At 45.3% G+C, this 26,250-nt stretch overlaps 1 protein-coding gene across 1 annotated transcript; it reads left to right on the top strand.

The window, feature by feature from the left end:
• Positions 1-25,159, top strand: Dad1 (defender against cell death 1). The gene is made up of 3 exons (XM_075949119.1): positions 1-294; positions 17,144-17,317; positions 24,931-25,159. Exons 1-2 carry the CDS (start codon positions 84-86, stop codon positions 17,272-17,274), a joined length of 342 nt encoding a protein of 113 aa, XP_075805234.1. The 5' UTR covers positions 1-83; the 3' UTR covers positions 17,275-17,317; positions 24,931-25,159.
• The last annotated feature ends 1,091 nt before the right edge of the window (positions 25,160-26,250 follow it).

The following is a 26,250-nucleotide window of genomic DNA, read 5'->3' as shown; positions in this document are numbered from 1 at the left end:
GGCGTGGCTAGGGCCCGCCAGCGCGCACGCGCGAGCCCCATCCCGCTGTGGTCGTCCGGTGGTCGGAGTGTCCTGCGTTCGTCATGTCGGCGTCGGTGGTGTCCGTCATCTCGCGGTTCCTGGATGAGTACTTGAGCACCACTCCGCAGCGGCTGAAGTTGCTGGACGCCTATCTCCTTTATATACTGCTGACCGGGGCGCTGCAGTTCGGCTACTGTCTCCTCGTGGGCACCTTCCCCTTCAACTCTTTCCTTTCCGGCTTCATCTCTTGTGTGGGCAGCTTCATCCTAGCGGGTAATGAATGATTCTGTGTGCTGGCAGGAGTGTTCCACTTTGGCGCGCAGCGCCGTCCTCACAGTGCCCTTTGGCAGTTTGTAGATGGCCGTCGCTTGTGAAGTCACGCATGTTTTTCTTGGGATTCAGGAAACAGGCTCAGAAATGCTGTTACGTTTCTAATGCCAAACAGTTACCTAGGAGCTGGAACTGAAGATGTAAAGACACGTTTTTCTTCTGGTGATCCACCGCAATTAATAATACTTCTTTAAGGAAACATCCTGCTGCAACTTCGATGTAGCTTTAATACAAGTTTAAAGTTGGTAGACCCTTAAATGAAAAAGCCAACCCCGAGCCATTTCTGTCACCTTGGCCTAATCCCCATGCCGTCCAGGGGAAGGCAGGTATAGGGATGTAAATATTGGTTATTGCTTGTGACGCTGGCTATTTGGGTGCTGGCTTTTTAGTTGCACCCACATATTCTTATGGTTGATGTTTCCCTGTGTTTCTCATCCCCGAGCTCAATTTTTTTTACTCATACAATTGTGTATTAGCTTTTCTTTCTGGCCTTCTGCATTTGGTAATCTTGTAGACTTCCAGATTTAATGAGGATTGGCTCCACGAATTCATCTGAAGCCTGACCTTTCTTGCTCCATGGAATTGAGTGAATCCTGGGAATAGGTTTGGCTCAAGAATGTTATAGTGGATGGTGGTCAGCAGTGTCTTGGGGGATTTTTAGCTGTTGCTTTCTGCCCCCACCCTTACCCTCCAGTGAATTAGACCTGGTTAGGTACAGACAAAAATATAGTATTGGATTTCTCTGGACATTTGATTTACAGGGATACCTTCTTACCATAGATCTCACATCACATGTACACATTCACACTGCCAGCTCAGGTGCACTGGGGATAATTCCGCTTTTCAGAACTTAAATAGGCCTCAGGACATCATGACTTGTGCCCCAGTCAGAGTTAGAGCTGCAAAGTTAGCTTGTCAGTAGTCACAGTCTTTGGATTTTGGTCAAGTTTCTTGGGGTATGTTAGTACCATCAGCCAGACCTGACACACCTCTTTACTGTACCCAGTACTGTTCACAATGATATTAACCAACCAGGAGAAAGAGCTTTGCTGAGTACCTCTGATTTTTTTATTTTTATTTTTGTCTCTGGTTGTGGAAGTACAGAAAACAGAGCAGGACTGGAAGCTGATTTTAAATAAGCCTTCTGTTGAAACTACCCCGTCTTCAAGAGCCTCTGGGTAATGCTGGCTTCCCAGGACTACGCAGAAAAGAGTGATCTGCTGAAAAGTTAGGTTTGCATGATAAGGTCAAAGAGTTTGGCTTTTTCGTTTTCTTTTTTGCAGATGGTTTTTGCTTATGCCAAGTGCTATTTTTTTTTAAATCTTTCTTTTCAAAAATATTCTTTGTGGGTCTCTATGTATATATAATGTATGGTGAAGTGTCAGTACATGTCTGTATGCTGCGTGCATATATGGAGGTCAAAGAGCAGCAGCATTCATTGGCTAGACTGGACTGGCTGGTTGGCCAGAGAGCCTGAGGGGGGTGTCTTCCTGTTGTGTGGTGAATTGTCTGTCTCCCCCCCCCCCCCGTTCTGTCTAGCTCTACAGTTACAGATGTGAATGCCACCATACCAGGTTTTACATGGATGCTGGGCATCTGAGCCATCGGGTCCTTATGCTTTGATGCAGGCACTTTACCAACTGAGGTAGCTCTTCAGCTCCCAGGCCTGTTTTTTGTGCCTGTTAAGGCTAGAATTGTCAGGTTCCAGTGGGAGCTGTATGGCTTGTTATTGAATAGACTGCTTAGCGAAAGAACACTGTTAGTAGTGAGACGGTGTCAGCAGTGAGGACGTTACTCGTAGGGAGGACATTATTAGTAGGGAGGACTTTATTAGTAGTGAGATTGGAGTCAGTAGCGAGTAGATTTCCAAATCTTTTAGGTAACAGAATGAGAGAAATGAAGAATTTCTGATCATTCATTGTTGCTGCAGAAAGTTATCATTTGCATCCCCCAGCCCCTGTGAACTCAGGGACATTTTGCCCCTGAGCTAAATCCTCAAATCCATCCATCCGTCTGTCCGTCCATCCGTCTGTCCACCCATCTTTTTCTGCACAGTGTGTCAGTGTGTAGCCCTGGCTGGGTAGAACTGCTGGTCAGGCTGTCTTGAGCTCACAGAGATCCATGTCCCTTTACTTACTGAGATGTAAGGATGTGTGCCAGGAGCCTGGCTGCCATGTTTCTCTTGGTAGCATTGAGTTTACTAAATCCAACCTCTTTTGCTAGCCCAGACCATTGTCTGGTAACTTGTTTTAATGAAAATTTTGAAATTTGGCTGTTTAGCCTTTGTTCCTATTGTTGAGACAGGAAATCTTATACCTGCTGAAGTTTTGTTTTGATTTTTTCTCCCTGTGTTTTTTGTTGGAAGACAATGGAAGGGGCAGTTTGACTGGTGAAGGGAAGTTGTAGGAAATCACGTTGGAGGATTTTGAAGGACCAAGTGGTGCTGAATGCTCAAGCTTTGGGTGTCAGACCTATTACTATAGGAGATCATCTGAGAATTAAACACGAGAACATGGGCCGGTGAGATGTCTCGGTGGGTGAAGGTGCTTGTCACCAAGCCTGAAACCACCGAGTCTGACCCATGGGACCTGCGTGATGAGGGGAGAGAACTGACCTCTGCAAGTCATCCTCGCTCCTCCACTTGCCTACACTACACTAAGTGAATCGTGAGTGGACGCACGGGCAGCCATCCACAGCAGTTCTTTTTTGGAAGTAAAGGACAGACTTGTAAGTTGTTGCATGAGTTGGAGGAGGATGCTCTTTCGCTTTGACTCTCCATCTGTGCATGTGTGCATTTGCTCTTGGAAATTGGTCAGTATGTTTTAAATCAGTTTAGAACACTGCCGTCAAACTTTTAAAAGTCTGATGAGACACGGTGGTGTCTTCTGTCTCCTCATGGCTGGGCGACTTATCAGGGTCTCGGGAAGGGGGTGGAGGTTACTGGCCGCCAGGATGAGCTTGTTCAACAGTATAGTGCAATAGGTTTTTTAAAGGACCTTGAGGGAGTAATTTTCCTTTCCTGGTTCATTCTCGCAGCAGACTGTTTATCTTATGGTTAGCCCTCCCTCGAGGAGGGACATCTGTCGCTTCTGAGTTAACATTCCAGTGTTGGCAGCTTTCTTAGTTTCCTTTTTTTACCTAACTGAAATCTGCTCATTTCAACTACTGGTAAGTGGGAAGTAGTTAAGTCTGTCCTTAAAATGAGTATGGCTAAAAATACGTCTTAGTAGGCAAGTACTCCATCACTGAGCTTCAAGTGGATTGCTGAGTCTTGTTGACTGCCAGCTCAGGTTCAGTGAGAGACCCTGTCTCAAAAGGTGAGAGAGAGCAGACACTTGGTGGCCTCTGGCCTTTGAAAGTATGCACGCACAGGCATGTGCATCTACACACACATACATACACTATGCACACACACCACATCTGTACACTTAATATAAACATGCACGCACACACACAAACAATAAATTTAAGACATTTACTAAACAAAGTTTTAGTATCGCAGTTAAGAAATCCCAAAGGAATTTGAGTTTGAGAAACAAGGAGACTAATCCAGAGTATTTTCTGTCTTAAAGGAGTCATTGGCTTATGTGGACTGGGGTCTGGCTACTTGAGGGAGTGTCTGTTAGATTTGGGAGTGTCTGTTAGAAGGCAAGGGCAATGCTTCCAGCCCCGCATCCTTGCTTAGCACTGTGCGTGTTAACTGTGGCCCTTGTCTTAATTTAAGGAGCATGGAGGGCTGTTTGCCAGGCTCTGCTCGGGTGCTGCATGTTCACCTGTGAGGAGCACAGATGCGGCCCTGCACTTGAAGGGAATTGGAGACAGTGAATGAAGCAGCTCTGGTGAGGATGGGAGCAGCTGGGGCCCGGCCCGCCCAGTGGTCCTGCTGTGTCCCTAGTGTGTTCACTTTCCCAAAATGTGCTTCTGACCTCTCACACTTTTCTGCGTTCCTTTAGCTGTATTCACGGTTTATTTTGGTTTTCAGTAGCAGAGTGAACGTGGCCAGGAGCCCTTTCATCGTCCATTGAATCTCAGCGGCCGCCTGCCCCGTGCCTGTGCTCTCTGCTTCCCACTGGGGTGTCATGTCCCTCTCTTGTCAGCTGCCAGCTCCTCCGCTTACTCAGGGGAGCTCGTGTCCTCTTGTGGCCGGATGACTTCTGAGTTATCTCTTTGTTCAGCATCATGGATTTTCTCTCTCTTGAATCATTCTTATCTTGTAAAGATGCTCTAATGTTGTCTAATTTGAAAAAGTTGAACCAGGCATGGTGGTGCACACTTTAATCCTAGCGCTTGGGAGGCAGAGGCAGGAGGATCTCTGTGAGTTTGAGGCCAGCCTGGTTTACATAGTGAGTTTCAGGCCAGCTAAGGCCATGTAGAGAGACCCTGTCTCAAACAAAAAAGCAAAACAAAACAAAAAATTCCCTTTAACCCCAGCCACGCCTAGCAGCCAACTATTTCTTCTCTGTCGTCATAGAACTTCCTGAAGAAATAGTTGCTGTTTCTGCCTTTCCTGCTTAGTCCTCAGCTCTGCCTCCTGTGTCTGTTCCCACCACATCCGACTCTGTTACCCTGATACCACACGGAGAGCATCTCCCTCACCTCACCTCACTGCTCACCATTAGCATTTAGCTCAGCTGCCTTGCTCTTTCTCACCTACCACCTTTCCCTCCCCGTTATGCTGGGTGTTTCATTTTGCATTTCTTACCGGCGGTGAATTTAAGTTCCATCTGTGCGCTAACAGTTATCGCGTTATTTATGTTTTCAGTTCGGGCCTGCCCTCTGAGTTTCAAATTAGTAAACCCAGCTCCTGATGTTATTTCTCTTCTTGATGGCTGTTCTGTCTCTCTAGTTTATATTTCCCAAATAGATCCTTCCCGCCATCTGCTTCTTCACTAGCCGCATACAGTGTCAGCCTTGAGTAGACTGTTCAGCCAGATTCCGGGAGGCTCTCTTGATCCCATAGTTTCCCTTGACCCCCACATTCCCGCCAGCTTTTGTCGTCTCCAGAATATAGAGTGCCTCTGTCTCTTCATTTCTGCCCCATTTTTATCTGCTTGACCTTGAGCTCTTCAGTTCCTAGGTCACTCATCTCCAGTCCTACAAGCCATTCTTCACGTTGCCGTTCTAACTTAAAAGAATGTGAGTCGTTTGTGTCACCAGGAGCTCGGACCCTGCGGTGCGGTTACACTGCCCTTTAAGTGCAGACTCTTTCCTGAGACTTGGTCACCGCTATGTGGTGTCTCTGACTTGTTATGCCTAAGATGTGTCAAGACTGATTTTACTGTCTTGATTGCTCTGTCCCAGAGCTGTGGCTGGCTTCAAACATGGGCTTTAGTAGCATCTTAAAAAGACGTTTTCTAGTCTTCTCATCCTGCTCCATTTTCTTCGGTGTGTGCTCTGCCAGAATGTTCTTGTTTGGTTGCTGACTTATGACTGGAGCACGTGTGTTTGTCTCCACAAACTAAGTTCCATGGGAGCCGGACTCCTGGCTGGCTCTGTGCCATGTTCCCAGTGCCTAGAAGGATGCTTGGTAAACGAGCATAGAGTGGATGGACCAGAACTGCCGGGGGGGGGGGGGGGGGGGGGCGCTGCCTCGGGAAAGAGTCTGTTCCCATCTTTGGAAGTGCTGGGAGACACTGAAGGCCCATTTCTGAAGCAAACATGTTTTAAGAGTGTTTCTTTACCTTTTTTGTGTCCAAAGCCTCTGAGGAATGTGGCATGTTTATGAGTAGCATAGGTTCTGGAGGGATTTGACCTCTCACGGGGCAGCTTATCTGTCCCCGGGCATGGTAAGTATCCTTCAGAAACTCCCAGGCCATTCTTGGAGGCTCCTCCACACACCTTTCTCCCACACTTCTCAGACAGGGTCCTGCTTTGCTTTGCTTTGCTGTAGTAAACACTATGACCAGTAGCAACCTGGGGAGGGCTTGTGTGGCTTATACATTACAGCGCATCATCAAGGGAAGGCAAAGCAGGATCGTGGAGGTAGGAACTGAAGCAAAGACTGTGGAGGAACGCTACTTGCTGGCTTGCTCTCCCTGGCTTGCTCAGCTGGTTTCCTTATACAACCCAGGACTATCTGCCTAGGGTGGGTGTAGTATTGACTGTAGTGGCCTGGGTCCTCCCATATCAATCATTAGTTAAGAAAAATGCTGGAGAGGTGGCTCAGCAGTTAGAAGCCCTGATTGCTTTTCCAGAAGGCCCACGTTTAATTCCTGGCATCCACATGACTACTTAGAACTGTCTGTAACTCCACTCCTAGGGGGTCTAACATGCTCTTCTGGCTTCTAGGGCACCAGGCACACAAGTGTTGCACAGATACGCATGCAGACAAACCACCAGATAAATAAAGTAAAATGAAATTTTTTTTTAAGTAAAAAAGGAAAGAAAATGCCCCCAAAGACCTGCCCGTAGGCTATTCTGGTGGAGGCAATTCTCCAGTTGAGGTTCTCTCCTCTCAGCTGACTCTATATGTCATGTTGGCAAAAAAACAAAACAAAACCAAAAAAAAAAACTCAGCTGACATAGGCATTTTATGCATCAAATGGGGTGTTGGGAGGGCTGGGGAGATGGCTCAGCAGTTATGAGCACTGGCTGCTCCTCCAGAGGTTCCATTCCCAGTACCTATATGGTGGCTCACAACCATTCATGTGACTCCAGTTCTGGGGATCTAATGCTGTCTACTAACCTCCTTGGCACCAGGCAGACATGTAATGCGTGTATATATGTGTAGGCAAGACACCCATACACATAGAATAAACGTCTTTTCAAAAATGGGATGTTAGTCCTGATGACCTCTGAGGTACATTGGATGCTTGTGGGGTTGATTTGTGCACTGTTACAGAATTGAAGTTATGGTCATTTTAGGGTTAAATCAGCCCATGGCTGTATCCACCCTCACAGGGCTTTCCTACTGCTCCCTTATAGGCACTCCAAACACGACCTCATTTTCTATCCCATTGCTGTTAGCAGTTCTGTGTCTTTATCTCCGGAGTTTCCGTCAGATTGCTACCAAGTGATAGAATATTTGTATGTGAAATAAGGGTATGAACATAACAATTATATATAAAAGCTAAGGTTTTAGAAAGAGCAATATGGGACCCGAGGCAGAGCAGTTGCTGCAAGAGCACAGGGAGCTTGAGTTAGGGTCCCCAGCACTCCCAGGAATGTCTGGAGCCCAAGCTGGGGGAAGAGGAAAAGACAGACAGACCCTTGAAGCTCATTGGCCAGCAAACCCTGCTGAATCCATGAGCTGCAGGTTCAGGGAGAAATCCTGCCTCAAAAGTAAAGTGGGTGGAGGCTCAGTGGTTAAGGTCACTCCCTGCTCTTCCAGAGGATCTGAGTTTGGCTCTCAGGACCCACATCCAAGGCTCACAGCTGCCTGTAACTATAGCTCCAGGGAATCCATTTCCCTTTTCTGGCTTCCAGGAGCACCTGGACACACAGGGCACACAGAGATAGCGTACAGAGAAACACACACACACACCCTAAAAGTAAATCTTTGAAAAGACAATTAGGTGGGTATGAATGAGGAAAACTCCTGAATTCAACCTTTGGTCTCCACACATGTATGTGTGCACACATGAACATATACATACAATATATACAACATCACAGACACATGTATGTGTGCACACACGAACATATACATACAATATATACAACATCACAGACACATGTATGTGTGCACACATGAACATATACACACAATATATACAATACCACAGACACATGCAGAAAGGGACCTAGAATGAGTGAGTGCTTTTGGCTTATCACTCAGTGAAAGTGGATAGCTTTATTTTCAGTGTATAGAGAATTTACCTCGTTCTGAACAATTAATAGGATTTCATCTCAGGTCTGTAGTATAATTATTCCCTTTGATGACATTTGGACCATTTCCTTTTTTCTTTTTTCCTTCACATCTACAAACATACTTTGTTTTGTTAGTCACATTCCTTAGTCAAAAGAGAAACATTTTAAATATTAAATAACATTACAGTTGCTTCCCCAGAAGGTGGTCTAACCTGACCTTTCACAGCAAGGTTTTAAGTTTCCCTTACTCCAGTCAGTGTCCCTCACAAAGACCAGTGCTGTCTGTCTGTGCCTGGGGTGGTGGAAACTGTTGCTATGGTGATGAACTCTGGAGCACCAGTGTGACTATCGTCTCCTTTGGGTGGACTCTTCTTTGTTACTGCTGGAGCGGATGGTAGCCTGAAGCAGGTGTGATTTTATTTTACTTTTTATTGCAGCCGTAAAGGTGTTTGAATAGAGAATACCCCTGAAGCTTCTTTTCATGTCTGGGTGACTGGCTGCTGCCTTGTTAGAGACTTCAGGGATACAGAAATGTGGCCGGAGAGATCAGTCAGGAATCTTGTGTTGGGTCTTCTGCCGTCTATTGAAATGGATAGGCGGCTGCTAGAACTTTATCAAAGATAATTATCTATGGTATGAGGTCCGCAAGAGCAGACAAGTGGCTATATTTACAGTCTCTGCCGTGTATTATGCAAATATCTTGTAGAGAGTGTTTAGTGTTTCATGGGGTTGTCATTCAGCCCAACTTTTGTTACTGCTGTATTATAGCCCCACGTAGGTACAATTGGACACCTTTATCTTTTTAAGAGAGTTCTTAGGGTTGGGGAGATATATCTGTGTATAAGTTTAGTTTTAGCATCTGACATATCATTTTCCCCCCTTATTTTTCCTTTAATAAATGATAGTTAAGATTATAAAAGTGAGCCAGGCAGTGGTGGTGCACACCTTTAATCCTAGCACTCGGGAGGCAGAGGCAGAGGCAGGCCGATTAAGGCCAGCCTGGTCTACAGAGCGAGTTCCAGGATGGCCAAGGCTACACACAAAAAAATCCTGTCTAGGAAAACTAAAACCAACCAAACAAAAAACAGCAAGACATTGTAAAAGTATCTAATTTAATGCATTTCCTATTTAGTGTTTGCAGTTTTATTTATTGTATGTGTGCATGCATGCTGCAAGGCTTGTTGGCAATGCCCTTATCAGTAAGTGGTCTCGCAGCCCTATTTTTAGTTGTCTTACGTAGTCAGGGTTACCTTGAACTTGCTGTGGCGAAGGGTGACATGCCGTGGATCCCTCCTCCATCTGCCGGGGCAGTGCTGGGGCTATGGGGGTGCCACATCATTGCCTGGCTTGGGATTGGTTTTTTTTTTTTTTTTTTTTTTTTTAATTTTTTATTGATAAAAGGAGGATAAAGAAAAAAAAAACAAATTTCCCCCTCCTCCCACCAGCCTCCCATTTCCCTCCCCCTCCTCCCACTCTTCTCCCCCTCCTCCCACTCTTCTCCCCCTCCTCCCACCCCTCTCCCCTTCCCCCCACTCCTCTCCCCCTCCCTTTCCAGTCCAAAGAGCAGTCAGGGTTCCCTGCCCTGTGGTAAGTCCTAGGTCCTCCCCCCTCCATCCATATCTAGGAAGGTGAACATCCAGACTGGTTAGGCTCCCACCAAGCCAGCACATTGCGTAGGATCAAAACCGCGTGCCAATGTCCTTGGCGTCTCATCAGCCCTCATTGTTCGCCATGTTCCGAGAGTCCAGTTTTATCCCATGATTTTTCTGGTAACAGTCCAGCTGGCCTTGGTGAGCTCCCAGTAGATCAGCTCCACTGTCTCAGTGGGTGGGTGCACTCCTCGTGGTCCCGACATCTTTGCTCATGTTCTCACTCTTTCTGCTCCTCATTGGGACCTTGGGAGCTCAGTCCAGTGCTCCAGTGTGGGTCTCTGTCTCTATCTCCATCCATCGCCAGATGCGAGTTCTAGGATGATATGCAAGATATTCGTCAGTATTGCTCTAGGGTAGAGTCATTTCAGGTTCCCTATCCTCAGCTGCCCAAGGAACTAACTGGGGACCTCAGCTTGGGCACCTGGGAGCCCCTCTAGGGTCAAGTCTCCTGCCCACCCTAAAGTGGGTCCCTTAACTAAGAATTGTGGTTCCGTGCTCCCCTATCCAACCTTCCTTTATCCCGATCCTCCTGTTTCCCCAAGTCCCCCCTCGTTCCCTTCTACCTTTTCTCTCCCCATCTCCCCTAACCCTCATCCCACCCCACCCCCAAGATCCCACTTATCTCCCCGTCAATTTTGTCTACTTCCCTTATCCAAGAGGATAACTATATGTTTTTCCTTGGGTTCACCTTCTTACTTAGCTTCTTTAGATTCGCCTATTGTAGACTCTGTGAGCCCTATTTATGGCTAGAAACCAATTATGAGTGAGTACATCCCATGTTCATCTTTTTGGGTCTGGGATACCTCACTCAGGATAGTGTTTTCTATTTCCATCCATTTGCATGCAAAATTCGAGAAGTCATTGTTTTTTACCGCAGCGTAGTACTCTAGTGTGTATATATTCCATACTTTCTTCATCCATTCTTCCATTGAAGGGCATCTAGGTTGTTTCCAGGTTCTGGCTATTACAAATAATACTGCTATGAACATAGTTGAACAAATGCTTTTGACATGTGATAGAGCATCTCTTGGGTAAATTCCCAAGAGTGGTATTGCTGGGTCCAGGGGTAGGTTGATCCCGAATTTCCGGAGAAACCGAAACACTGACTTCCACAGTGGTTGCACAAGATTGCATTCCCACCAGCAATGGATGAGGGTACCCCTTCCTCCACAGCCTCTCCAGCAAAGGCTATCCTTGGTGTTTTTGACTTTAGCCAATCTTACAGGTGTAAGATGATATCTCAAAGTTGTTTTGATTTGCATTTCCCTGATCGCTAAGGAGGTTGAGCATGACCTTAAGTGTCTTTTGGCCATTTGAACTTCTTCTGTTGAGAATTCTCTGTTCAGTTCAGCGCCCCATTTTTTAATTGGGTTAATTAGCATTTTAAAGTCTAGTTTCTTGAGTTCTCTATATATTTTGGAGATCAGACCTTTGTCTGTTGCAGGGTTGGTGAAGATCTTCTCCCAGTCAGTAGGTTGCCTTTGTGTCTTAGTGACAGTGTCCTTTGCTTTACAGAAGCTTCTCAGTTTTAGTAGGTCCCATTTATTCAATGTTGCCCTTAATGTCTGTGCTTCTGGGGTTATACCTAAGAAGCGATCGCCTGTGCCCATCTGTTGTAGGGTATTTCCCACTTTCTCTTCTATCAGGTTCAGTGTTTTCGGGCTGATATTGAGGTCTTTAATCCATTTGGACTTGAGTTTTGTGCACGGTGATAGATATGGGTCTATTTTCATTCTTCTACAGGTTGACATCCAGTTGTGCCAGCACCATTTGTTGAAGATGCTTTCTTTCTTCCAATGTATACTTTTAGCTCCTTTATCGAAAATGAGGTGTTCATAGGTTTGTGGGATAAAGTCCGGGTCTTCTATACGATTCCATTGGTCGACTTCTCTGTTTTTATGCCAGTACCACCCTGTTTTCATTACTGTAGCTCGGTAATAGAGTTTGAAGTCAGGATGGTAATGCCTCCAGAAGATCCTTCATTGTATAGGATTGTTTTGGCTATCCTGGGTTTTTTGTTTTTCCATATAAAGTTGATTATTGTCCTCTCCAGATCTGTGAAGAATTTTGATGGGATCTTGATGGGGATTGCATTGAATCTATAAATTGCCTTTGGTAGAATTGCCATTTTTACTATGTTGATCCTCCCAATCCAAGAGCAAGGGATGTCCATCCATTTTTTGGTATCCTCTTCAATTTCTTTCTTCAATGCCTTAAAGTTCTTGTCAAATAGATCTTTCACTTCCTTGGTTAGATTTACCCCAAGATATTTTATGCTGTTTGTGGCTATCGTGAATGGTGAAGCTTCTCTGATTTCCCTCTCTGCTTCCATATCCTTTGAGTATAGGAGGGCGACTGATTTTTTGGAGTTGATCTTGTATCCTGCCACATTACTAAAGCTGTTTATCAGCTGTAAAAGTTCTTTGGTGGAATTTTGGGGGTCGCTTATGTACACTATCATATCATCTGCGAATAACGAAAGTTTAACTTCTTCCTTTCCAATTCGAATCCCCTTGATCCCATTATGCTGTCTTATTGCTATTGCTAGAACTTCCAGCACTATATTGAAGAGGTATGGTGAAAGTGGGCAGCCTTGTCGTGTTCCTGAGTTAAGCGGGATGGCTTTGAGTTTCTCTCCGTTTAATTTGATGTTAGCTGTCGGCTTGCTGTATATAGCTTTTATTATATTTAGGTATGACCCTTGTATCCCTAATCTCTCCAAGACTTTTAACATAAATGGATGTTGAATTTTGTCAAATGCTTTTTCAGCATCTAATGAAATGATCATATGGTTTTTTTCTTTCAGTTTATTTATATGATGGATTACATTGATAGATTTTCGTATGTTGAACCAGCCCTGCATCTCAGGAATGAAGCCTACTTGATCATAATGGATAATTTTTCGGATGTGTTCTTGGATTCGGTTTGCCAGTATTTTGTTGAGGATTTTTGCGTCAATATTCATGAGTGAGATCGGCCTGTAATTCTCTTTCCTGGTTGAGTCTTTGTGTGGTTTTGGTATCAGAGTAACTGTAGCTTCATAAAAGGAATTTGGTAATGACCCTTCTGTTTCTATATTGTGGAATACATTGAGGAGTATAGGTATTAGGTCTTCTTGGAAGTTCTGGTAGAATTCTGCATTGAAACCATCTGGCCCTGGGCTTTTTTTGGTAGGGAGGTTTTTGATAACAACTTCTAGTTCTTCGCGACTGACAGGTCTGTTTAGATTGTTCACCTGGTCCTGATTTAATTTTGGTAAATCGTATTTATCTAAAAAAGCGTCCATTTCTTTTACATTTTCCAGTTTAGTGGCATACAAGCTTTTGTAGTAAGATCTAATGACTCTCTGAATTTCCTCTGTGTTTGTGGTTATGTCCCCCTTTTCATTTCTGATCTTATTAATTTGCAAATTTTCTCTCTGCCGTTTGATTAGTTTGGATAGGGGTTTGTCAATCTTGTTGATTTTCTCCAGGAACCAGCTTCTTGATTCATTGATTCTTTGGATTGTTTTCTGTGTTTCTATTTTGTTGATTTCAGCCCTCAGTTTGATTATTTCCAGTCTTCTACTCCTCCTAGGTGAGTCTGCTTCTTTTTTTTCTAGAGCTTTCAGGTGGGCTGTTAAGTCTCCAATATGTGCTTTCTCTGTTTTCTTTAAGTGGGCACTTAGTGCTATGAACTTTCCTCTTAGGACAGCTTTCATAGTGTCCCATAAGTTCGAGTATGTTGTTTCTTTATTTTCATTGAATTCAAGGAAGACTCTAATTTCTTTCTTAATTTCTTCCTTAATCCAGGTATGGTTCAGTAGTTGACTGTTCAGTTTCCATGAGTTTGTAGGCTTTCTGGAGGTAGCATTGTTGTTGAATTCTAACTTTAATCCATGGTGGTCTGATAAGACACAGGTGGTTAGTAATATTTTTTTGTAGCTGTGTAAGTTAGCTTTGTTGCCTAGTATGTGGTCAATTTTCGAGAAGGTTCCATGAGCTGCAGAGAAAAAGGTATATTCTTTCCTCTTTGGGTGGAATATTCTATAGATGTCTGTTAAGTCCATTTGCTTCATTACCTCCATCAATTCTCTAATTTCTCTGTTAAGTTTCTGTCTGATTGACCTGTCCATTGGTGAGAGAGGAGTGTTGAAGTCTCCTACTATTAGTGTGTGCGGTTTGATGGCTGCCTTGAATTTTAGCAATGTTTCTTTTACATACATGGGTGCTTTTATATTAGGGGCATAGATATTCAGGATTGAGACTTCTTCCTGATTAATTTTTCCTGTTATGAGTATAAAATGTCCCTCTCCATCTCTTCTGATTGATTTAAGTTTGAAGTCAACTTTGTTAGAAATTAGTATGGCCACACCTGCTTGTTTCTTAGGTCCATTTGCTTGATAAGCCTTTTCCCAGCCCTTTACTCTGAGTAGGTGCCTGTCTTTGTGGCTGAGGTGTGTTTCTTGTAGACAGCAGAATGTTGGATCCTGTTTTCGTATCCAGTCTCTTAGCCTGTGCCTTTTTATAGGTGAGTTGAGCCCATTGACATTAAGTGTTATTAATGACCAGTGGTTGTTAACTCCGGTCACTTTTTTAGTAGTAGGGTTTGTGTGTTTCCCTTCTTTGAGTTGCGCTGGTGAATGGTCTCTAGATGTCTGAGTTATTGAGGTCTTTGTTGGACTCCTTGGTTAGTGATTTTCCTTCTATTATTTTCTGTAAGGCTGGATTTGTGGCTACGTATTGCTTAAATTTGTTTTTATCCTGGAAAATTTTGTTTTCTCCATTTATGGTGAACGAAAGCTTGGCTGGATATAGTAGTCTGGGCTTGCATCCATGGTCTCTTAGTTTTTGCAGTACATCTATCCAGGACCTTCTGGCTTTCATGGTTTCCATAGAGAAGTCAGGTGTAAGTCTGATAGGTTTACCTTTATAAGTAAGTTGGCCTTTTTCCTTTGCGGCTCTTAATATTCTTTCTTTATTCTGTATATTTTGTGTTTTGATTATTATATGGCGAGGGGATGTTTTTTTTTGATCCAGCCTATTTGGGGTTCTGTATGCCTCTTGAACCTTCATAGGTACATCCTTCTTCAGGTTGGGAAAGTTTTCTTCTATAATTTTGTTAAGTATATTTTCTGGACCGTTGAGCTGCACTTCTTCTCCTTCTTCTACTCCAATTATTCTTAGGTTTGGTCTTTTTATTGTGTCCCACATTTCCTGAATGTTTTGTGATGAGAGTTTGTTGGACTTGCTGTTTTCTTTGATCAGTGCGTTTATTTTCTCTATGTTATCCTCAGACTCTGAGATTCTTTCTTCTATCTCTTGTATTCTGCTGGTTATGCTTGTTTCTGTAGTCTCTATTCGTTTACCTAGATTTTCCATGTCCAGCCGGCCCTCTGTTTGTGTTTTCTTCTTAGCCTCCATTTCATTTTTCAAATCATGAACTGTTTCCATTATCTGCTTGATTGTTTTTCCTTGCTTTCCTAGGGTATCATTCACTGATTTACTCAATTCCTCGAACTTTCTGTTATACTTCTCCTCCATTTCTATAAGGGCGTTTTTTATATGCTGTTTAAGGGTGTCAATCCCTGTCATGAAGTCAGCTTTTTCTCCTTCTTCTTGATTAAGGTGTTCATGCCCTCCTGTTGTGAGGTCGCTGGCTTCTGGTGGTTTCGTGTTGTTTTTCAGATTGTTGGGTGAATTCTTGCATTGGCGTCTCCCCATCTCTTCCTCCCAATATTCTCCTATGGATCTTCTTTTACAGGATCAGGTCTTCTTGCCAACTGATGTACCTTCCCAGTGATGTCACTCCCCCGTGCTGTTTCTCCTGAAGTCCAGTTCGGATCTCCTTGCTGCTTGGTTAGCTCGCAAACAAGGGGCCCACCCTGCTTGCTGCAGGCAGGTTATGGAGACAAAGGAGCTACCACCTTCCCCTTTGCACTCACCTTCGGGTTCAGTCCCAGTGCCCAGGCAGGCTGAGCATGGAGGCACTCTGCCCCAAGAAGGCAGGGATGGAGGGAGACAGGGGGTAGGGGGATCTGGATGTAAGCTGGATGGGATAGGAGTAGCGAGGAGGTACCGGGCAGTGTAGCCCTGTAGGTTGATCAGGAAGTGTAGGCGGGCTGTTCCCCGGTGCCGCAGCACTCACTCACCACAAGGATGTCTCACTAGGTGCCCTGATCGAAACTCCTTGCTGCTTGGTTCGCTCTCAGACAAAGGGTCCACGCTGCTTGCTGCAGGCGGGCTCTGGGGACAAAGAAGCCCCCGAGCTCCCCTTTGCCCTACGCTTTGGGTTAGGACCCAGCGCCCAAGCAGGCTGAGCACTAGGCGCTCTGCCACCGAGGAAGGGAGGGGGGAGAGAAACAGGGGGGGGAGATCTGGATATAAGCTGGATGGGATAGGAATAGCAAGGAGGTACCGGGCAGTGTAGCCCTGTAGGTTGATCAGGAAGTGTAGGCGGGCTGTTCCCCAGTGCCGCAGCACTCACTCACCACAAAGATGTCTCACTAGGTGCCCTGATCGAAACTCCTTGCTGCTTGGTTTGCTCGCAGACAAAGGGCCCACCCTGCTTGCTGCAGGCGGGCTCTGGGGACAAAGAAGCCCCCCGGATTGGTTTTTAGATTCTCTGATTTAACTACCCCAGATCAGGACAGAACACTGTCGTGCCGTACACGGTCCTCTTCATCCATGAAAGATGAAATCACTGTCTTGACTTATTTTGATAGTTTATTTTGCGTTTTTAAGACAGGATCTTTTTTTGAAAATTGTTTATATTGAGCTATCTATTTTTCTCTGCTCCCCTCCCTTCTTCCCCCCCTCCTCTTCTGCCCTCTCCCATGATCCCCAGGCTCCCTATTTACTCAGGAGATCTTGTCTCTTTCTACTTCCCATATAGATTAGCTCTACGTATGTCTCTCTTAGGGTCCTCTTCGCTAAGACAGGATCTTAACTCTAGCCCAGACTGGTCTCAGACTTGTGGCAGTGTCCCCCTCCCCCAAGCCCTTCCACCAAGTTCTGGGATCACTGGTATGTGGTTCTGTGTATACGGAATCATCTAGCATGTACTTTTTACGTCTGGACTGAAATTCATTCAGCTTGTATCTAGCAGAAGTCCCTTTCCTTGCCAAATCGTCTTTTCTGTTCACATGCACTAATTGCCCTCTGTGCTGTGAATAGGTGTGAACTGTTTCTAGCTTGTGCACATCATAGGTGTCATGCCTGTACATGCATCGTGGGTGTGTGCATTCATTTTGGTAGAGGAGAATTGTCATCTTGGGATGTGTTTGTATATTGATTAGAACTGATTTGTTTTGTACTTCTAGATAATGACTTTGTGTTTTGTTTCTTACCCAGTTTGCTTGAGAATACAGATCAACCCACAGAACAAGGCGGATTTCCAAGGCATTTCTCCAGAGCGGGCCTTTGCTGACTTCCTCTTTGCCAGCACTATCCTGCACCTTGTCGTCATGAACTTCGTTGGCTGAACTGCTCCCGGGTCCTTAGTTGTGGAGCTGGAGTCGGCAGAATGTAAGTGATGATCACAGCCTTGTCCTGTTGGGTTGGCTTTAGCAGGTGGAATTAGAGGGGGCTGGCTCTGCTCCTAGTTGGAAGAGTTCTGTGGTGCTGTGACGTTTGCAGAATTTCCTGGAGGTTCAGTGTATGCTGTCGGCATGATCATCAGCTTGCTGTTCTCGGCAGTCATGTCTTAGTCCTGCAGATTATTAAGGTGCAGAGTGCAGTGTGCTTGATGCAGTGTATTCTACTAGTGACTGTGAAAGAAATACACTCAGGATTTAAAACTTTCCCTTCATTTTTGTTGTTCTAGGCAGGCTTTCTCTATGTAGCCCAGGCAGATCTCAAGCTTGTTAGCCTCCTGCCTCAGCCTCCTTCCTGCTGGGATTACAGGTGTGTACCCTAAAATTTTTGAAGAATGATAAATTGCAGGCTTTGCTTTTACATGTATTGAAGTTTTTCCAATTTTGATTGTCATTGAAGTTAGGTGTGGCTGTTGTTACCTGTTAGGCATTCAGAGTAGTATGAACGAGTGACAGTTGGTACTTAGTAATATGTGTCTCAAACTTAAATGATAAACTTGGATTAACTTGGGAGAAGATTTGGAACCAGACTGATCATTTGCTGCATCCCTTGTTGGGCACTGAAGCCATTCATGCCCCTAAACAGACTTTACAGAACTCTGGTAGAGAAACAGAAGTGGGCCTAGATCCCGTGGCAGAACTGAAAACCTCTCTGCCCCACCCTCCCAGAGTGGATGACGTCTTCTCCACCCTCTCTCTTGCATTAGTTACTTTCCCATCGCTGTGGCAGGACGTCATGGCAGAGGCAATTGTAGAAGTAAGTGGTATTCGTGCTTGCAGAGGATCAGAGTACATGACTGTAGTGGTGGGGATCCTGGCAGCAGGCGGACAGTCATGGCGCTGGAGCAGTAGCTGGGCACTTACATCTTGAGCCTCAAGCGTGAAGTAGAGAGCTAAATGGGAATGGTATGGGCTTTAAGAACCTCAGAGCCCATCCACAGTGGCACACTTCCTCCAAGAAGGCACACCTCCTAGTCCTCAAACAGTTCCACCTACTGGGTGGAAGCGTTCAAACATATGGGCCTGTGGTCATTCTCATTCAGACCGCCACACTTCTGCAGCAGTCTGCAAGCTGTGGTAAGTACTTGGATGTTTTTCCATACACATCAATATATGAGGAAATGGGCCCAGAGCAGTCCAGTAGCCTCTCCACCGCAGTTACATCTTCATGAGCGCCTCTGTCTATTGATGCGTTGGTGCTCGTGCAGCTCACCAGTGAATGTCTGTGCACCGTAAAGTTTAGTATCATTGTTTCTAGGTAGGAGAAGAGAATCTTAGAAAATAATAACCTTTTAGGGGAGGTATCTCAGGACCAACCTCTGCACACTACATGTACTAAAAGGACTGGAGCTCTGAGACAAGAACACCAGAGTGGCGCATTGCAGAGTGCGCAGTGCTTGACACACCAGAGTGGCGCATTGCAGAGTGCGCAGTGCTTGACACACCAGAGTGGCGCATTGCAGAGTGCGCAGTGCTCACAGGGGCTGCATTTCTAGCAGGAACTAGTCACTCACTTGAGATGGCATATAAATCCATGTTAAAACAATTCTGTTTGTTCAGGTAAAACTTTCATTTTAAGTAGTGGTAACTTTTGGGATGCTTTAGTCACTGAAACATTGAGAACCACTTCATCCCACCATCCTCAGACAGCTTCAGTTCTTGAAGACCTGATCTGCTCCCATCCCTCCCTCATCTCTCGGTGCCTAGTAAGGAATATAGAGGAAAGGAAAATGCCTTTAAAAGTGAACAGCCGAGACCTCAAAAAGTGTAAACAAAAACAAAAGAACAAAACTGGGTGTCATAGTTAGGGTTTCTATTGCTGTGAAGAGACACTGTGACCACAGCAACTCTTATAAAGAAAACATATAATTGGGACTAGCTTATAGTGTCAGAGGTTTAGTCCATTATCATCATGGCGGGAAGCATGGCATTGTGCAGGCAGATGTGGTGCTGGAGAAGGAGCTGAGAGTTCTCCATCTGGATCCACAGGCAGCAGGAAGTGACCGTGAGCCACTAGGCCTGGCTTGAGCTTCTGAGACCTCAAAGCCTTTTCTCTCCCTCTCCCCTGGTGACACACTTTCTACAATGCCACTCCAATAAGGCCATACCTAATAGTGCCACTTTCTTTCACACCACCACACTGGGACTGTGCTTCATTTGGTAGAGTGCCCTGGGTTCAATACCAGCATTGCACAAACCAGACATAGTAGTTAGTACCAGGAGGCTAAGGTTGGAGGAGTTCAAGTTCATCCTCAGCTGCACATCAAGTTGGAGGTCAGCTTGAGCTGTCTTACGTAAGGTAAAGACCCATATAAACACATAGTTAAAACATAGCAGGATTAGAGTGTTACCAGAGATCTGAGCAAAGTGCTGGGGGAGTCTGAGAAGAGGGTGACTGTGTCTGGGAGAAGCAGTAATGAGTGAATCCCAGCTTTTACTAGTTACCAGTTGATTGTTTCCGTTGGGTGCCTTGAAGGTCCCTAGGAAATGGAGCCTCCAGTGTTGCCCACCTTGGGTTTATGAATACTAGGTGTAACTCTTTGGCCTTCAGTGGAGGTATTGCAACAGCTGTGCCTTCTGATTGCTTCACTAGATTTGCTGAGGTGTTTTCTAGATGAGTTACGGTATGTATTTAGGAAGGAACAGAACACATTTCAAAGTTCAGAAAGATAGCAGATCATGAAAAATTATTTCCTGGCACTGCCATGATTGGAGGAGGACTTGGCTCCCAAGAACTCAGTATTTCAAAATTATGACAGAACAGACGAAAAAGCAGGCTCAGCAGAAACCGTGTAGTGCAGATATTAACAGCTCAGGGCCACCTGCTCAGCTGGGAATTACGGGCTCTGAGTATGCAGACTCTTCAATCCCAGTTGCAGTGTTCAGATTCTGTGGAGAGAAGAGGCTCCTAGGAAAGTGGAATGATCTCTTCTCCGGGGTCGCCCAGTACATTTTCCTGAGATCTTTCACGTGACATGTACCACCCCGTCCCGCACATTTATTGGTCCCATCTATGTGGCTTTAATTTAGCTGTGTACTCATGGTGCCAACGGTAGTTTCCAAGTGGGGTCAATCTTTACACTAACTCAGAAGGTAGGGAAACAAAGCAAAAGCAAAAGCACTCAGTGCTCTGAGAAAACATTTATGAGACACTAGAGGAGCTGACTTCCTTATTCCTATGACATGAAATGTGGGACCATAGGGCAGCACATTTTGAGCTAGATTCTCATGTTGCTGCCTAGCATTTTTTCTTTTTTTCTTTTTCTTTTCCTTTTTTTTTGAGACAGGGTTTCTCTGTGTTGCCCTGGCTGTCATCTTGGAACTTGCTCTGTAGCCCAGGCTAGCCTCAGACTCAGAGATCCGCCTGCCTCTGTCCCTGAGTGCTGGGATTAAAGGTGTGCGCCACCATTCTTTTTTCAATTGAGAATGCACGTTTAAAAAAATCTATAACAGATTTTTAATGAATTTGAAGGTGACATTTAAAACCATCTGGAAAAGGCCGATCAAAAGAAAATGTCATTGGGCTGTGAAAGCCATGTGGTTTAGCAGAGCCGAGGAGCAGCAGGAGTTCCCACTGGTGTTTTGAGTGCTTGTGCAATCTCTTTATTTTCAAATAGCCTCAGGAAGATGAGTTTGCCGTTCCCATTTGTAGGCCAGGTACTGAGAGATCCAGAGAGCCTTGTGAGGCATCTTTTGTTTGTTTGGGCTTTAGACGGGGTCCCTTGTAGCCCAAGGTCACTTCAGACCCCGTACATAGTGGAAGATGACCCTGGGCTCCTGATCCTCCATCCTCTACCTCCCCCATGCTGGGATTACAAGTATAGGTATCCCCTAGACCAATTTCAGATTCCTTTCTTAATTTTTAAAATAGTATTTTTTACTTTTAATTATGTATATGTGTGTACATCTATGTGGGTTCGTCATGTTAGTATCTACCCCTGCCCAGTTACCCACCCCAGTCCATTTAGTGCTGCCTACACACCAGCTCCCGCGGTGGGCACCAGCTCCCGCGGTGGGCACCAGCTCCCGCGGTGGGCACCAGCTCCCGCGGTGGGCACCAGCTCCCGCGGTGGGCACCAGCTCCCGCGGTGGGCACCAGCTCCCGCGGTGGGCACCAGCTCCTGTGGTGTAATGGTTAAAGCTCTGGACTCTGAATCCAGCTCTCCAAGTTTGTATATTGGTAGAACCTGTTCCTTGAGGAAGAGACCTGGTCACTCCTCATTAACTCAGACCATGAAACCCAATGTAAACGGGCTGCCCATGCATTCTGCAGCCTTGCCAGGGGCTTGTTCCCTTCACTTCACACACCTGTGGAGTGGGACCACGTGTTGCAGCTACCTACCAGCCTAGACGTCACCCTCTAAGCTCTGCTGCCACCTAGTGGATGCACATTTCCTTCGCTGAGATGCTGAGTTATATTTTGGTGGAACAGCAAAAGCTAGTTCCTTCCCAGTCACAGGAGGGCAGCAGAGGCTCAGGTGAGCTGAAATGCTGACTGGCGGGTGCTTCGCATTCTGGCCAGCAGTGGCAGTGTTGAGCTGGGAATCCTTAGCACCACCCAGGGTTGCCTTCCAGGAGTCTCCCTTTCTTGTCAGTTGCCTTTATTCCAGACCCTTTATTGCCTCCAACAATGAACTGCTGTGGACAACAAATCTTTGATTTTTTAGTTGATGAGTGGGTCCTGTAACCTTTTCTCAGCTCCTTAGCCCCTCGGGGGGTGGAAAGTGAGATTCTTTACTGGTTAGTCCTAATGGTTTTGCTCTGTGGCCAAGGCTACCCTTGAACTCACGATCCACTCCTTTGCCTCCTGAGTGTGGGCTACAGGAGGTCACTGCTGTACCTGGCTCAGGGGATCCATGCTAGGAATTCTGTTCCTGTCCTCATCCCCCGGGGACCCGAAGTTGTCACCCTGGTGTCTGGGCTCTCAGGTCCACACCTCTCACATTCTGCATTTGTCACATTGCTTTAGAAGTGTCCACTCTTGTTCCTGCCTGCACTGCACACCCAGGTTCCTGAGGGTGGGGACGTTTTTATTTATTTATTTTTAAAGAATTTTTTAATTTATTTAGCTTTATGTGCATTGGTTTGAAGGTGGATCTACAGACAGTTGTGAGCTGCTGTGTGGGTGCTTGGAATTGAACCCCGGTCCTGGAAGTCAGTGCCTTCTCCAGCCCTGAGGGTGGGGCCCTTAAGCAGCCTCGGTTTTCCTGCTTGTACAGTGGGGTGCTTGGCCTTCATCACAGTTTCTTTTCACCAATGTTTATGATGGTCACTGTTTTGTGGACTCCATTTGGGCCTTTCTCTCTCTCTCTCTCTCTCTCTCTCTCTCTCTCTCTCTCTCCTGTTACTTTTTTCATATTCCCACTGTCTGGGCATTGAAGGTGGAACTTCAAAGTGGGATTGTTCACAATAAAATAATAAAATGTGCGGTGTTATAGAACCGACCGTCGCCCCACATTTTTCTGCTTCATATCTCTTCCGTATGCACCTTTACATCAGTATGCGGTTTTCTTGTGTGCCCTGTGGTGGGGGAGACAGAGCCTCGCACCTGTGTTATACCACGAGGAAACATCCTTGGCCAAATTTCAGTTGACTTTAATCCTTGGTACTAAGTGATTTAGTGGGCACTTAAGAGTGGACCCCTGGAGCCTAAATGTGGGTGTTGTTCTCTGTATATGTGTAAATCTAAAGTCATCACTCAAAAGTTTCATAAGTGATGACTTTTAGATTTACACATATACATAATTATATATTATAATATTTATTATAATATATAGCACATATATAATATGTATTATAATATATTTCCTATTAAATTATGCTTGTTAAAATACTAAAGTTGCTTTCTTTATTGAATGGGAAAAACTAAAGAGAAGTTCGTAAGAAGAGATGGATACGGAACCTTAGGTGTTTCTGCAGAGTCAGGCATCTTTACTGTGGTACAGGAGAGCTGTACGGGAATGCAGACTGGGAGACTTGACTCGTCTCCTGGCACCTTGTTCTGGGTCTGCACCACCCACAACAGTAACCACTAGTCATGTGATCCATGTTGGTTGGTGGATATCTGAAAAGTGACTCACTAACCAAGGAAATAAATTTTAATTTCCTTCATTTTTTAATTTTTAAATTTTTTATTAGACAGGCTGTTTGGAATCCTTGGCTACCCTGGAACTCAATATATAGCTAAGGAAGGTCTTGAACTTGTGATCCTCCTGCCTCCACCCCCATCTTCTGGGATTACAGACATGTGTCACCATGCCTGGTTTTATGGATGCTAAGTATCAAGCCCATGGTGTCATGAGTACTCCATAAGTACTCTACCTACTGAACTCCGTCCTCAGCCCAGCCATAACTTCCCCTAGTTTTACTGAATCTGTGTAGCTGGCTACTAGGTTGGGCAGCACAGCTCTGGATAAAATGTCCAAGATGTCAATCTCTAGTTTTGTCATTTCTAAGATGAGAGGGTTAGCCTGGTTGATTTCTGGAGCAACCTTGGTTTTCAGACGTTATGATCTGGGCCTTGTAAGATGAGCGTGATCAGACCGACCTGCTCTTGGGAGTTCTGCACAGTGGTCTGATTTATATCAGCCTCGGTTTCAGTTTTAATTGGGTGATCAGAATCCAGGAAAGATGGATTTGATGGTTCAGGTGTCTGAGTAGAGGGCTTGCTGCGGAAGAGCATGTCCAGGAGGGTGCTCTGCCCGGCACTAATTTCACCTCTGTAGACAGTGGTCTTCAGTGTCCCAGGTGTCTGCCTGGGTGAAAGACGGGACCTCCCTGTACCTTTCTCAGTAGGTGCCGTCCGTTTGGTGTGACTCACGATCAGGGAGGAGGTTCTCAGGCAGTTTGTGATGTCTTTGCTCTGTTAACAGTTGAGAGTGCTCTTCTGAGTTGTCCACGGGGCCCAGTTGTGATGAGCTAATATTTCAGAAATCATGAACCCTGTTGTTTGAATACCCACCAAGTACATCTTCTCTGCAAAAGGGGGAATTGACCTTTGGGAATTGAGTTTTCTGAAAACTACTGCCAAAAATGCTTTTCTTCCTGAGCCCCTTTTCTTTTTTGTGGGCTGGCCTTGGTGTCTCAGGCTCAAGTGTTTTAGTATCAGAAAGAAGTCCGCCCAGCTCGGGGCAGCAACCCAGCCACGTCTGCAGCCATTTCCTATCTTACCCAAAGTAACTTACTTTAAGTAAAAATGAGATCACTTCTTCTAAAGACCTTGGCCCTTTGTGAAGTTTTGAGAGGTCTTCCTTCTGTCCTGAGTGTCCTTACACTGGGCACTAGCACTTTGTGAGGAGTCTGGGCAGGACGGTGGTGCTGATGAGAACCAGGATTGCTGAGTTGGAGAGCTGGATGCTGCTTTCTTCAGCTCCTCTCCTGCCGATGGAGGTGTGAGCGCTGTCTTTATAGACACTACTCTCACACAGTGCTCGTGTCTGGTTACTGTAGTCTGGCTGAAATGCTGTCTTGTGCTTAGGAGTGAGTACAGAATGAGAGTTTAGATGGAAGGACGTGACATTTTACCTTTCTGCTTCTGTCTTTCAGGTTCACTCTTTGATGTCCCCTGGAAAAGAATTCTTGAGATGTCAGCTCGTTGAACATTGATTCTTCAGATTTGTGCTTGATGATGACTCAGACTTGGCATGACATGGGGAGTCCAGAGAGCTCCCTTTGCTGCCGGTCTGGCTTCACAGTGCACACCTGTTAATGCGAACCCGGCCTTCCCTAAGTGTAACCCTCACTTTCCAAATTAAACAGTTTTTCTGCGGCCTCACTGTGCCTCCGACTGCCATTTTTTCTTCTCACACTCGTGTGGAGACTGTTTCCCTTCAGCTCCGTGTGCCCACATGCTCTCCTCACACTCGTGTGGAGACTTTCCCTTCAGCTCCGTGAACTCACAAGCTCTCCTCACACTCATGTGGAGACTTTCCCTTCAGCTCTGTATCCTCTCCTAATCCTTCCCTGTCTGGAGCTGCACCACCACCACCACTGAGCGCTTTGTCAGAAACTGGGCTGTATGTTTTCTCGGCACATCTCTTTGGACATGCTTCTGGAGAAAGGTGAAACGTGTGTCCCTTAGGCAGTGTAAGCTGGGTGCAAGGTGCTTGCATATGCTTGTTCAAGAGTGTGTGCTTGTGCACACGCACACATGCTCAAGCACACACGTGAGAGGAGAGAGATTGAAAGGTAGACACTGTGACAGTATGATTGAGTGTGTCTGTGACTTGGCACAAGTGTCATGTGTCTATGTGACTCTGTATGGGAGACTATGTCCCTGTGGTGTGTGACTGGTATTTGCATGTATGTTGAAATAACCAGACTAGCTAAGGATAAAACAGTTATATTTTATTTATTATAAGGGGAACACTCACGAAACAGGAAACAAAAATTCCAAGCACAGCAATGTCCCATGGGAAAGGGCACAGAGAGAGCAAGCACCTAGAGGTGCACACCTTTTACCCTGGGTCCCAGCAAAACTACGCCTTAACTAAGACCCACCTCTTAAAGATGATTGGCTAACAACGTTCCCCATCATCTCCCCTTTTGTCTAAACAAGAGCGATTCAAACCCAATACAAAACTATATACAATAGGAACAGATATCAAGTATAAAATTACAAACAACATAAGCAATATTAAGCAAGGAACATATGACAAATGTTTTAATAAACATTCTATTTTAAGGAGTCTAATTCTTGCATTGGAAATAAGCTTGGCTAAATCAAAAGAGAAAGGTAACTACGACTATCTAATCTTCAACACCATCAAAGGCCTGAGAAGGGAAATAATATTACTGGAGCAGACAGGAAGTGCAATCAAGCAGCTTCCAAAGCGAGCAGAATATGATGAAGACAATTAGCTACCT

This window comes from Microtus pennsylvanicus, chromosome 15 (assembly GCF_037038515.1).
Source record: "Microtus pennsylvanicus isolate mMicPen1 chromosome 15, mMicPen1.hap1, whole genome shotgun sequence".
Lineage (NCBI taxonomy): Eukaryota > Metazoa > Chordata > Mammalia > Rodentia > Cricetidae > Microtus > Microtus pennsylvanicus.
This window is presented reverse-complemented; position numbering and strand designations above follow the sequence as displayed.